Genomic DNA, 13509 nt, shown 5'->3' on the forward strand with positions numbered 1-13509 from the left:
GCTGAGAGAGGTCAAGTAACTTGTCCAAGGTTACCTAACTAGTATGTGTGAGAGCTGAAAACCTGCCCGATGTCCATTTGTCTATGTCGCTAGCCCAGGCCTCCAGCTCCCAGGTTGCAAGGACTGTCCTTACAGGGTCTGGAAATGGAAGATGCATGGTCTCTGTTCTAATATTCTAGGAGGCAATCGTAATTCTCGTCCTCCGCTCCCAAGGCTTTTCTCTTTTCGTATTTCTTTTATTCACCAAACCAGAGTTTGGTCCATATTTTACCCAGCTGACTCTTGGAGCTGCATAAATCCTGGATGTTTTCATGAAAAAAAGTTTATGAGAGAACAGAAAATGTACAGCTCGCTATCTTTCCCCACAGGAATATTAGATGTACAAAGGTAGCTATAAATAAAAGACAGGAGGATTTTTTCTTTTTTTAATATTCAAAGTCCCTGGGCCATTCTCAAGAAATCTTGTCTCCTACAGGCCAGGTCAGGATAAAACTCACAGCATCACCTAAAGGCAAGGCCATCTCATCAAAGAGGGAGGGATTCAATTGCTATTATTTTAGAGTCAGAGCCTCAGGGTATGTATGTGTCTGGGAAGGTTGAGTTTAGGTAAATCCAGCACTGCAGATAAATATCACTTACTGAAATTAGTCATGAAACATTTTGCAAAAACAGATATACCATACGAAAGCTAAGCAATCAAAACCAAGGCAGGATCCTAGAACAGAAAACAGAAAGTAAGGGAGAAACTGTTGAAATCCAAATAAGGTCTAGAGTTTAGTTAATAGCACTGTGTCAGTACTGGTTTCTGAATTTTGACAAATATAACAATGGTAGTGTAGGTTGAAAACACTGTGTATGTGTGCTCAGTTGTGTCCATCTCTTTGTAACCCCATGAACTGTAGTCTGCCAGACTCTTTTGTCCATAGAATTTTTCAGGCAAGAATACAGGAGTGGGTTGCCATTTCGTACTCCAGGGGCTCTTCCCAACCAAGGGACTGAACCCACGTCTTTTGTGTCTCCTGTTTGGGAGGCGGATTCTTTTTCATTGTGCCACCTAAAAAGGCTGATAACATTACGGGAAGCTAGAACTGTTTGTGTAGGGGAGTGGGGCGGGAGGGTGGCATAAGGGAATTCTATTGGCCTTGTAACTTTTCTGTTGATCTAAAATTATACCCCAAAAAAGTCTATTAAAAAAAAATTTCACAACCAGCACATTGATATTTATTTTCTTAGGACTAATGAAGGGCACCTGCCCCACTGTAACTTCTTTCAAGTAAGATAAAACTTGCTCCTCCTGCTGCCTTTGAACCTTGGTGTCAATAAAGGTACTGACAATGGAGAGTCTGTACTTTCTTCAGAAATACAAAAACAAACGTTGAGCCATTTACTGCTCTGGGTCAATGCCAACTGTAAAAGAGAGTCATGTAATATCTTTTCACTTTTCAAAGAAAACTTTTCCTTTTGTTACTGTCTGCTCCCTTTCAGGCTCTGTTTAATTTACTGAGCAAATGAACAGCAGCATGTTGCAGAAGCCAAAGGAGTATTGAATTTCTTAGAGCCTTAATACACACAAATGAACTTCAGGAAGTGTTGCAACTCTTCTCCAGAAAGGGGTGGGCAGCCCGCAGGATTGAAGGAAGCATCCGCCAGCAGGACCAGGAGGACTTCCTGCCCACGTGTTGGTGTCTTGTTACTCAGATGGTTCAAAACTGTCTGCCTTTAAACACATACTCATGAAATTAAAAGCACTAGAATCACTAGTCCTAGCAAACCAAACGACTGCATCCATTTCTCACGGGTAATGAATCCCTGTGGTTTCAGGTCAGTTTCTTAGCTGTGACAGATGGACCACAGTCATGTAAAAGGACAATGTTACGGGGAAGGGGAACTGGGTGAGGGGTGTAGGTAGCACTTTCTGACTAAAATACAACTTTGATTCTATTAAGGAAATAAAAATAGTGTATACAGACTTTGGCTTTTCACTCTTTCCCTTATCATTTAAGAATTTTTCATTTCTCTTTGTGAGACCATAAAAAGTTGTCTTACAATTTTTTGCTCTCCTTTACCATCCAGTTGGTGTTTATAACAATAAGCCATGTAGCACTTTCCTGCTAGAATCTGTCTCTTGACTATAGCATGAGTGCCTATAAAATAAGATACCAGGCATAGGCATAGGACACAGGCATCTTTAACAGTGAGTGTCAAAATCATGGTATCAAGGAGCCAGGATTCCTGAAATCTATTCCCATTATTGTCCTGGACCATTTTAATATCTATTTTGTCAATGAACAGGGAGATTACAAAGATGAGTCAGATGTAGTCCCTGCCTTCAGGGAGCTTACAGTTTAACATGGAGATCTAGGTAGGTAGGCAGTACTGCCGATAATCCTAGGCAGCAAGTTTAGAGCAGTGGATCTTAACAGTGGGTGGAGGGGGAGGTCTTGGCTCTCAGGGACACTGATCATGTCCAGAGACAATTCTGGTTGTCGTAATGGGCAAGAGTGGGGGTGGGGTGCTACTGGCATCTAGTGAATGCTAGTAAAATTTCACAATGCACAGGACAGCGCCTCACCCCACAACAAAGGATTGTGCAGCCCCAAATGTCATTAATGATGAGGTTGGGAAACTAAGGTTTAAACAGAGAGAGGAAAAGGACATTCCAGGAAAATGATGGGACTGTAGTATGGGACAGATAGATAAGCTGGAAAAGCGTAGCTTTAAGATGATTATTTTGCCCCTTAGAACTTACAGGTTGTTTTTTTTTTTTTTTTTTTCTGGCCACAAAATAGTGATGCTATAATGCTAAGTCGGAGAAGGCAATGGCACCCCACTCCAGTACTTTTGCCTGGAAAATCCCATGGACGGAGGAGCCTGGTGGGCTGTAGTCCACGGGGTCGCTAAGAGTTGGACACGACTGAGTGACTTCACTTTCACTTTTCCCTTTTATGCATTGGAGAAGGAAATGGCAACCCACTCCAGTGTTCTTGCCTGGAGAATCCCAGGGACGGGGGAGCCTGGTGGGCTGCCGTCTCTGGGGTTGCACAGAGTCGGACACGACTGAAGCAACTTAGCTGCAGCATAATGCTAAGTGCCTCATCTCTTTTCCTGGTATTGGAAGGGAACTGACAAAAATTTTGTCTCTGGGATCCACCTACTTCCTGTCACTCTACTTCTTCAGCAGTACTAGTAGCCCATTCACAAGAACAACAAAGACAGTGTTTGGAAAATCTGACTTAGGGCATCGTGTAAGTAAGTGTCTGTAAAAGTGAGGATTGTGTTGTATGGCAGATAATAAAAACCCAGGCACCATGATAATTCTACTTGTCACATGTAACTTGGGATCTGTAAGCAGGCAGTCTAGAACTAGGTCAGGGCTAGATGACCACTCTCTGACGGCATCAGGAACCCAGCCTCGTTTTGTCTTTACTCTCTGACATCCTTAGTTTGTGGCTTCCTCCCTCATGTTTGCAGGGTGGCTGATGAATGTCTCAATCTTTCCACTGTCATCAGCATTGCAGGCAAGCAGCACTGCCCGGGGGAAAAAGGGGCAACAGTCAAAAGGCGTAAGGCCTCCCGCAGAGCCTTCATTTAACAAGCTTTCCCGGAATCCTCTCTGCCTACTACTTCCACTTACCACTGGCCTGAACTTCATTCCACATCTACTCAGAGTTTCCAGGGAATTGGGAAGCTGAATGTTTTCAGTTAGGCAACCTGTACAAAAGTATTATTATTATTTTTTTATAAGAAAAATAGAATATATGCTGCGTAAATAACTAGAAATATTGCCTTAGTGCCTTAAAATGAGCACATTCCAGGCTTTAGTAATGAGTCCAAGACAGACCAGCTTTGTCTTGAATTCTGCTTTCAAGAAAATGGTATTATGTAGCAATCTGCCAGAGTAATTTAAAAGATGTTCTGTCTTTTAAAGCATATTGCAGACAACCTAACAGTTTAATAGCCATTTAAAAATATATTTATTTGAATGTCTAATGTGTACTCAGCACTATACTAAACACAAAGAAGTGTAACACATGCTTCTGTTTCTAATGAGCTTTTTGAAATCCAGTTGGAGAAACATGACAATGTGTACACAAATGGAAAGCTAGGTAACAATCAAAGAGTTAAATAACAATCTGTACTAGCAGTCTAAGAAAGCCTTGTGGGACTTCCCTGGTTGCTGAAGAATCCACCTAGGAATGCAAGGGGACACGGGTTTAATCCCTGGCCCAGAAAGACCCCACATGCCACTGGGGAACTAAGCCTATGCACCACAGCTACTGAGCCCATCTGCCCTAAAGCGCGCGTTCCAACACGAGAGAAGCCACCACCACGAGAGGCCCCAACACTGAGGCCGGCGCACAGCCAGCGAAGGCCAGCGCAGTCAGGAATAAAGTTTTTGTTTTTTTTAAAGAAAGGAAATCACTGTGGTAACAATTTAAGGAAGAATCATCTATGGATCCTAGAACTGTGAGTGAAAATCTAATGAGGAACAGGATAGCTAGAAATCTTAAAATATCTTTCTTATTAAGTACCAGTACTAATTAACTTCAGGGGGTACTATGGTAACCAATTGGTAAGAATTAACATCACTAGTTTTGGGACAAATGGTCATCTTGTGTCTCCTGATAAGATGCACTGAGAAGAGCACAGCACCATCTGTGTATTCCTGCCCATTCTACTTTCCTTACAGGTTTTATCTCAATGCAACATAGTTTTATGCTTAAAAGTCTATTGTTGATTACCTAATAGGCTACCTTGGACAAAAAATACATATATTTAAGTATTTTAAAGCTTTTTTCAAACCATAAAAAATTATTCTGCATGGAGCTATTGTAACAATTTAAATTATGACAAATTTTATAAGCCTTACCAAAACAACTTATATTCCAAATTTTGGTAATTATTAAACACACAGCAGATTAATAGTACTTATTGCTAGAGTGAGGCAGGATTCAGCATTAACTTTATTCCTTTTTTTTTTTCATTAAAAGAGTGTCCCCAAACTTTGTTTGTATACCTAAATGGATAAGTAAGGAAGGCATATTTGGTTATAACAATGCCCTTCAATTGTCTGAACATCTTTCGACTTAGAAGCTAATGATAATGATTTATCATTAAAAATTATGGTATTGAAGTCTTTGCTGACAACTCAAAGGAGTAGAACCAATGGAATTAGAAAGGGATTTGATACTCAGTGATGAAGGTCATTTCCTTTTCCAATCTCATCACTAGTAGCTTGATAGGTCTATTTGTTCCTGCTGCTGCTGCTGCTAAGTCGCTTCAGTCGTGTCCGACTCTGTGCGACCCCAGAGACGGCAGCCCACCAGGCTCCCCCGTCCCTGGGATTCTCCAGGCAAGAACACTGGAGTGGGTTGCCATTTCCTTCTCCAATGCATGAAAGTGAAAAGTGAAAGTGAAGTCACTCAGTCGTGTCCAACTCTTAGCGACCCCATGGACTGCAGCCCACCAGGCTCCTCCGTCCATGGGATTTTCCAGGCTAGCCCCAGACATTTTTCTACCTCAGGGCAGTACACCTTGGGAAGATTAAGCATGAGTGTAGAGTGTTACAATGGAGACTGAAAAAGAGAGGTGGGAAAAAGAATAAATAGGCAGGAACTTCCCTGGGGGTTCAGTGGCTAGGACTCAGTGCTCCTAATTCAGGGGGCCTGGATTTGTTCCCTGGTCAGGAAACTAGATCCTACATGATGCAACTAAGAGTTTGCCTGCCACAACTAAGACTCCAACTTTAGGATTAGGCTTAAGACCTGGTGCAGCCAAATAAAAAATTAAAAAAAAAAAAAAAAGAATCGCTTGCCACCTGTGGTCAGTGGTTCCTGTAGTAGATAGAGCAGTTCTTGAATTTTAGCTTCAGATTGCTTCTGGGTTGTTTTGGTGTTTTTTTTTTTTTTTTTTTGCATTGACATTTATTTAGACTTAACGTTCTAAATTAAGAGGAGAAGCGGATGAAGGAGGATGAGATGGTTGGACAGCAACACCAACTCTACAGACATAAGTTTGAGCAAGCTCCGGGAGTTGGTGATGGACAGGGAAGCCTGGTGGGCTGCAGTCCGTGGGGTCGCAGAGTCAGACATGACTGAGCTACTGAACTGAATTGAATGTTCTACTCTTTCTTGCATTTCACAAAGACTAAGAACTTTGTGTTTTGTATATTTTAGAGCTCTAATCACAAGTGCCTTGTTTTAAAATATTAATGGCATCTGATGCAAGAATTATCAGAGTAACCTTACAGAAAGGATATAAAACTGTTCAAAGGTTTGGACAAGAGTGTTCATGATTCCACGGAGAGAAATCAGCACTGGGTCCAATGACTGGTTTTGAGAATGATTTAACATGTTTATCAAAGATTTTTTTAAAAGGGCCTTGAAAACAAACCTGGGGGAGTTAGTTTCAACATTCTATTTCTACCCCATTGACCAAGACTAAAATGCAATCCTCCTTTCCTCCTCTGCCCCAGCTCTTGTACCTTTTCCATATAGTTACTTATTTACACCATGCTGGACTGATAAAATCCTCATGCATTTTCAAGTCTAAATGATTTAAATTTCTTTTAGTTGCCTTGAGATTTCTTACACAGTGCCAGACATTCTTTTGGTCTTCACAAATATTAACTTAAAAGTCTTCATGACATTTACATGGCTTTTCTCAGAACCTCTTACAGCTTTTCAAGGTCCTTTAACAGGAACATGTATGTCTTAACCAGAAAGCATTGCAAGGAATTTCCCCCAAATGTTCCAGGGCCAGGAGTGAGTCCTACCCTGCATGCACTTTAGGACCCAGTTAGCTCAAGGCTGATGAGGTTAAAAGGGAGGCTGGCTGCTTTGTCCTGTTCTCTGATCAGCTCCTATCTCTTTTCCAGTCAAAGGAAGCAGCCTGTGCTCAGGATGCTCTGAGGTGGGCCGATCAGTTTAAATAAAATCACTGAGTTTACTCCTCCGGTTTGGAGGAAGAAAATACTAGGAAACTCACAGTCCAGCCCTGGGGATGACCGAAACCATGCCTTAAAGGGGCCTGTATATTGAGAGATTGAATTTTCATTCATTCCTTCATCCCAACTTGTTTTCTCACCACCAAAAGATAACTGAAAAGCTAGTCTGACTTAATAACACCAAAGAACTACCTGGAAGCATTCTTTCACTCTTTGCCTACCTTCCAGTCACCAGAGATTCACTCACTTCTGGGTCCCTTTAGGGCTTTCTCCGGTGGCTCAGTGGTAAGGAATCCACCTGCCAATGCAGGATCTTTAGCCTCCACCCTTAGGTTGGGAAGATCTCCTGAAGGAAATGCCGACCCACTCTAGTTATTCTTGCCTGGTAAATCCCATGGACAGAGGAGCCTGGCAGATTACAGTCCATGGGGTCACAAAACAGCGGAACACGACTCAGCCACTAAAGAACAACATCCCTAAGAACCTAAAACAGTGCTAAGCACAGAGTAAAGAAAGGGTTGCTTCGTGATTCCAGGGAACTTAACATTTTATAATTTGCTTCAAAAAGTGAAAATGCCTGTGGAGGGCGTTTCCTCAGGTTTCTCCATTTTAATATTCCTGTGTCTAAACTGGTCCCCAGCTACAGTTCGGAGGCCCCTCTTTCACAAGTACCCCACCCCCACTCCCTTTGCGCCATAACAGGCAGGCAGGAGCCCTGAATCTCCTATCTTTTATACACATTTTTTTTTTTGTCTTTTCATAAATAAATACACGCTCATAGCTGAAAGTTTAGAGAGGCAAAGAGAAACGAAATTACAGGCACTCCTGCATTCTGAGAGAACATCACCAATGGTTTATTAAACCTTCACTATGAGGTAAATCTAGTTTTAAAACGGGCGATCTCACTCCCTAAGGACTTACTTCGCGGAATTTCTCTGCAGGCTATTTTTTTCCTAACCCAAGGCCAGATTCGCGCTACCCTTTGGATTTTCCACTCAGCCCCGGGCCCGAAGTGGCGCACAAGATACAGTTTTCTCAGGCGGGGATAAAAACCTCCGTCAAAATTCCTCAGTCCGGAAACCTAGCGGTTTCTAATTAAACTCTCCGTCAGCATAGGGGGGGGAAATCCATTTAGTGAGGAAACTCCGCCTTGTTCCGGACCCTTCCTCAAGTTCCCGGGCCCCACCCCCACCCTGCTCTCAGGGACCCCGCACCTGCTCCTAGACTTCTGTCTGTGGCCACCGCGCAAAAGGCTCGGGCGCCCCCTGCGCAAGACCTCGGTGGCCACAATGGACGCCCTGGTCCCGCCCCCTCAGGATCCGCCGGGCCAATGGGCGCAGAGGTAGGCTTGCGTCACGAGGCGCTGGCCAATCGAGAAGGGCCACGATCGTAGAAAGGCTGGGCCCGGCGGGGCCGGCCCACTGGGCAGCGGCGGCGCGCACTGGCGTAGACACGCTCCGGCCATGGTGGTGGTTGCACCCGCGCAGAGCCCGGCCGCCGGGGCCCCTAAAGTACTGCTTCTGTCCGGCCAGCCCGCTGCTACCGGCGGAGCCCCGGCAGGCCGGGCTCTGCCGGTCATGGTGCCGGGCCAGCAAGGGGCCAGCCCGGAGGGGGCGAGCGGGGTTCCGCCCCAGGCGCGCAAGCGACAGCGCCTCACGCACCTGAGCCCCGAAGAGAAGGCGCTGCGGAGGTGGGCGAGCGTCGGGGGTTTGGGGACCGAAATCGAAGGCGGGACAGGGGCCTGGGGTCGCGCTGACCGCCTGCAGCGTTCGGGCGCCGGTGTCTGGCCGGTCCGCTGCCAGCGTGGCGCGGCGCGGCGCGGCGCGGGGCGGGGCGGGGCAGGGCAGGAAGTCTGGACTGGCCGATCCATTGCGCTAGGTGGAGTCCAGGGCAGCGCAGGCTTTTTTTATTTCTTTCGTTTCTGTCTCGTTAGAGATGACCAGAGCAGGGTACGCTGGCACCTGTGTTCCAGGCCCTTTAGCCGTGTGACCACAGACCCCTGGTTCAGCTTCTCTAAACTTGGGCTGTGACGTGGAGCCATGGGTTTACCTACTTTTTTGGAGGCTCACGGAGCTGAAATGCCAGCTGTTGAAGGGACTGTAAGCACTATGAGGCTCCTCAGTCAGTCTCTGCGTCCTTAAAAATGGTTATCTACTTCCCGAGGTCGCTGGGGCTGTGGAGAAATGCCTAGTACTTACTCCTTCGTAAATGTTATTATGATCAGTGTGCTTTTTTGTGATTTATGAAGTGCCCCCTGGACCAGACATGAGCCTTGGCTTTCACCACCAGGAGGAAAGTCGCATCAGCCTCTCTCTCTTAGAAGTTAGGTTCTTACGTTATCGGCTGCAGTAGCGCGATTGCAGCCTTCGCTAGGTTTAATCAGTCCTGGTTGGATCCTTTTTGAGGGGACTGTAATCAGGAAGCGATGGGAAATAGAAAGGGGAGGGGAAAATATCTTATGATGCAAAATGAGTAATACTTGTGTCCAGCCTGTGCTGTGGCGGGGACGAGGCTGAGGTGGGTGACGCAATACGGGGGAGGATAAGTAGGTACTGCTAGCTAGATCCACAGAAGGTCGATTTTTTTTTTTTTTTTTTTGGTTTTCTTTTATTGAGGGGAGGAGCCTGAAGTGTATTTTACCATTACTGTATACCGTAAATTAAAGTGAAAGCACCAGCTGGCCAAGTTTTCAAATAAATAAGGTTTGAGATGATTTAGTGTGGTATGTCTCTTTCTTTTCTCAGGAAACTGAAAAACAGAGTAGCAGCTCAGACTGCCAGAGACCGGAAGAAAGCTCGAATGAGTGAGCTGGAGCAACAAGTGGTAGATTTGGAAGAAGAGGTAAAAATACTTATGGCCAAACACTTTATCTTACATCCATTGTGTAGCTTTCCCTGGTGAATGGTTGGTTGTTTCATCTCCTTTAGAATACAATTGGATGTATTGTTAAAAGTTAAGCAAGTCTAAGTTAGGGTAGATTGGTAGTTTGTTAAGTGGTGAAGCTTGATGAGAACAGAAGTGATTGACCCTCTGGTATTTGGTGCTAGATCAGTCTAAATCGATTGTCGGTGAATTACAGCATTAGAACAATGTTTAATCAACTAGTACTAAGAAATGAGTAAAAGCTGATAGGAAATCATTGCTTAAATTTTCCTGATTTAGTCCACCAACGGTTCCCTTCCCCTTCTTGGGCCCACTTGTTACCTAAACTTAAATTGTTGCCGGTTACACATCTTGAATACATAAAGAGTATTTGTGTTGTTCTTTTTTTTAAACGTGTTAATTTTACAGCTCACCACTACCACTTTTATTATTACCTGCCAGTTCAAGATAGGATTTTTTAAACCATCACATCTAAATTAAAGCTACTAGTTACTCTTTGCTGAGGTCTCTATCAGTAGTTGGGGGCACTTTGTTATATGTGACCCTCATGTAATGGCACTTCTTAAATAGCTTATTTTTTATATTTATGACCTTGCCTTCTGATATGTACTATGAACAACTGTGTAGAGTTTTCCAAAAGATCCAGGAGAAGGAAGGAAAACCTGCTGTAGTGAAACTGTCAGGTGTGCTCTTAAAGTGAAAGAATGAGATGTTTTAATAGTGTCTTCTGAACTTTCTTCCAGAACCAAAAACTTTTGTTAGAAAATCAGCTTTTACGAGAGAAAACTCATGGCCTTGTAGTTGAGAATCAGGAGTTGAGACAGCGGTTGGGAATGGATGCCCTAGTGACTGAAGAGGAAGCAGAGACCAAGGTGAGTTATGTCCTTTATTTGGTGCCATATGTAAGAACTGGTTTTAAGTGACATAACCTCTTTAAGGATATTCATTTTTCAAGGGTATAGTGAATAGTACTAAGTCCTAATAACTGGAATAAGTTACACGACTCTCTTTAAGAGCAAGTACTAACAAATGCCGGTAGCTGACGTGTCTACAATGCCAGCATTGAGGAGAACCAGGATAAGAGTGGCAGTCAAACCTGACTTTGAATGCTACTAAAATTAAAATAGCTCTTTGATGAATATGAATAAGAGAAGGGATTCTTTGTGATAGACATACCTTTCTGATGGAAGCGTGATGTGTGGGTTTTAATTTATGGCAAATCCAGTGATAACAGATATGTGGTCTAAGGTTGACTGGCAGTTCTGCTTTAAAAGTAATGTTCAGAACAAACTTTAAAAATAATAACATGGGTTCGACCCCTGAGTTGGGAAGATTCCCTGGAGTAGGAAAGGGCTTTCCACTCCAGTATCTTGCCTGGAAAATTTCATGGATAGAAGAGCCTGCTGGCTACAGTCCATGTGGTTGTAAAAGGTTGGACACGACTGAGTGTCTGAGTACAGCACTATCCAAAAATATTATGGGCCTCAATTCACTACAGAACTTTATTACTAGGGATGTTACTCTTATTGAGAATATAAATAAGATAATAATTAAGAATAATAGTCCTGCCTGAATCTTAGCTTGGGGAAGAAAAACATTTCATCGTACAGAGAATAAAAAGAAGTTAGCCTTACCTCTCTTTTCTTTTCTTCAAGGAAGACTCAAAAAAATGGAAATACCAGATGTGTAAGGGAAAGATTTCAGCTCTAAAGAATAATTTTCTAGGGACTTCCCTGGTGGTCCAGTGGCTAAGACTCTGTGCTCCCAATGCAGGGGCCCAGGTTTGATCCCTGGTCAGGGAACTAGATCCCACATGCTGTCAAGTCAGACCCAGCACAGCCAAAATAAATGAATTTTAAAAAAGTTTTTTTAGCTTTCTTAAAAGTTGAGAATCAATCTCCTGGCAAGCATTTCCCTGGGGACACCCAGCCGTTGGAGCTGTTCACTGACTGATCTTTCCTTCCAGGGGAATGGAGCGGGGCTGGTGGCCGGGTCTGCTGAGTCCGCAGCACTCAGACTACGTGCACCTCTGCAGCAGGTGCAGGCCCAGTTGTCACCCCTCCAGAACATCTCCCCATGGACTCTGATGGCATTGACTCTTCAGACTCTGAGGTAGGGCTTACTCAGATTTTACTAAAGAGCTGTTTACTCGGTTCCGTCTGTGTGATGCCTGACACCCCTAACCAGACAGATGCGGGCAGTGCAGGTTTGGTTGAGTTGGGGCTGAACATTGACTACCTCCCTGTTCCCAGGTGGTCTAGGACATGAGTGAAGGGTACATGAGTGGGTCTGGTGGGTCCCAGAGATCATCCTGTAGCAGAAGGATTAGTTTACATTATGGAACACTAAGGTCAGTTCTCAGTGTACTCTTTAGCAGTTGAATGCCATTTATTTTTCCTTTTCTAGTCTGACATCCTGTTGGGCATTCTGTTCAACTTGGACCCAGTCATGTTCCTCAGATGTCCTTCCCCAGAGTCTGCCAGCCTGGAGCAGCTCCCAGAAGTGGACCCAGAAGGACCCAGTTCCTTACCGGCCTCCCCTTCTCCATCCCTGGGGACGTCATCAGCCAAGCTGGAAGCCATTAATGAACTGATTCGTTTTGATCACGTATATACAAAGCCCCTAGTCTTAGAGATGCCCTCTGAGACAGAGAGCGAAGCTAATGTGGTAGTGAAAATTGAGGAAGCACCTTTCAGCCCCTCAGAGAAAGATCACCCTGAATTCACAGTCTCAGTGAAGGAAGAACTTGTAGAAGATGACTTCATTCCAGAGCTGGGTATCTCAGATCTGCTTTCAACCAGCAACTGCCTGAAGCCATCTTCCTGCCTGCTGGATGCTTACAGTGACTGTAGCTATGAGGGTTCCCCTTCTCCCTTGAGTGACATGTCCTCCCTGCTTGATGCAGACCATTCTTGGGAGGACCCTTTTGCCAGTGAACTCTTTCCCCAGCTGATTAGTGTCTAAGGAGTGATCCAGTACTGATGCTCTTGACTGTGACACTGCCTGGAGGACAGCACAAAGGCCTGTGCTTCATCCAAAAAGCCAAAGTAGAGGGGGTGTGGTCCTAGAGAATTCCTTTAAAGTATTTGTTCAAGCCTCCTAGGTCACCCCAAATATTGTCTTTTGACCTTTAGTGGTCCAGGGTACATAGATACATTACTGTGATCCAGAATTACAGCTTCTGAGGGTGTACCTTTATCTTAAGGGCGGTGGTTTGCCCTGAAGTACTTACACAAGGGTCACGCGATAAGTGTTTCAGACATGGAGTTAACGAATGGTCCTTTATCAGTTTCTCTTTTCCCTTCTCAGCATCCCAGGCTTGCCTCCGACTTTAGGTCCTTTAGTTTGCTTCTGCAAGCGGAACACCTACCTGAGGGGGCTCCTTTTCCCTCATGTACAGTTCAAATAAAGATCAAAAATCTTTTGTAAAATTACAGAAAACTACTATGTAAATGCTCGATGAAATCTTTCCGTGCTAGTGTAACTTTTGGACGGTGCTTTCTCCATTTATTTAAAACTACCTGTGCAATTAAAAAGTACAATGCAGTGTCTTTGTTCTCCGAATGTTTCTTGAACTTTTCAAGTCTTCTTGTTCTTTGCGGGTGTTTCACTGCCGTGGTAGTGATTTATCCAACTTCACTGAGCCACTTTTTACAGTGAGTGAAGGCCTTTCCCCCTTA

The 13509-nt window shown here is 44.2% G+C and overlaps 1 protein-coding gene and 1 non-coding gene across 2 annotated transcripts; both read left to right on the plus strand.

Annotated features, from left to right (window-relative positions):
• Window positions 1–8374: 8374 nt before the first annotated feature.
• On the plus strand, window positions 8375–13376 carry XBP1 (X-box binding protein 1). The gene is given in 6 exon segments (XM_070385923.1): window positions 8375–8636; window positions 9691–9787; window positions 10573–10701; window positions 11796–11831; window positions 11834–11941; window positions 12236–13376. Coding segments are annotated over 6 exon segments (1155 nt in total). The 5' UTR covers window positions 8375–8409; the 3' UTR covers window positions 12794–13376.
• Window positions 11560–11631, plus strand: TRNAG-CCC (transfer RNA glycine (anticodon CCC)). The gene has a single exon. It is a non-coding gene; the product is annotated as a tRNA-Gly (tRNA).
• Window positions 13377–13509: the final 133 nt, after the last annotated feature.

The sequence above is a fragment of the Bos mutus genome, chromosome 17, assembly GCF_027580195.1.
Source record: "Bos mutus isolate GX-2022 chromosome 17, NWIPB_WYAK_1.1, whole genome shotgun sequence".
NCBI classification, from domain to species: domain Eukaryota; kingdom Metazoa; phylum Chordata; class Mammalia; order Artiodactyla; family Bovidae; genus Bos; species Bos mutus.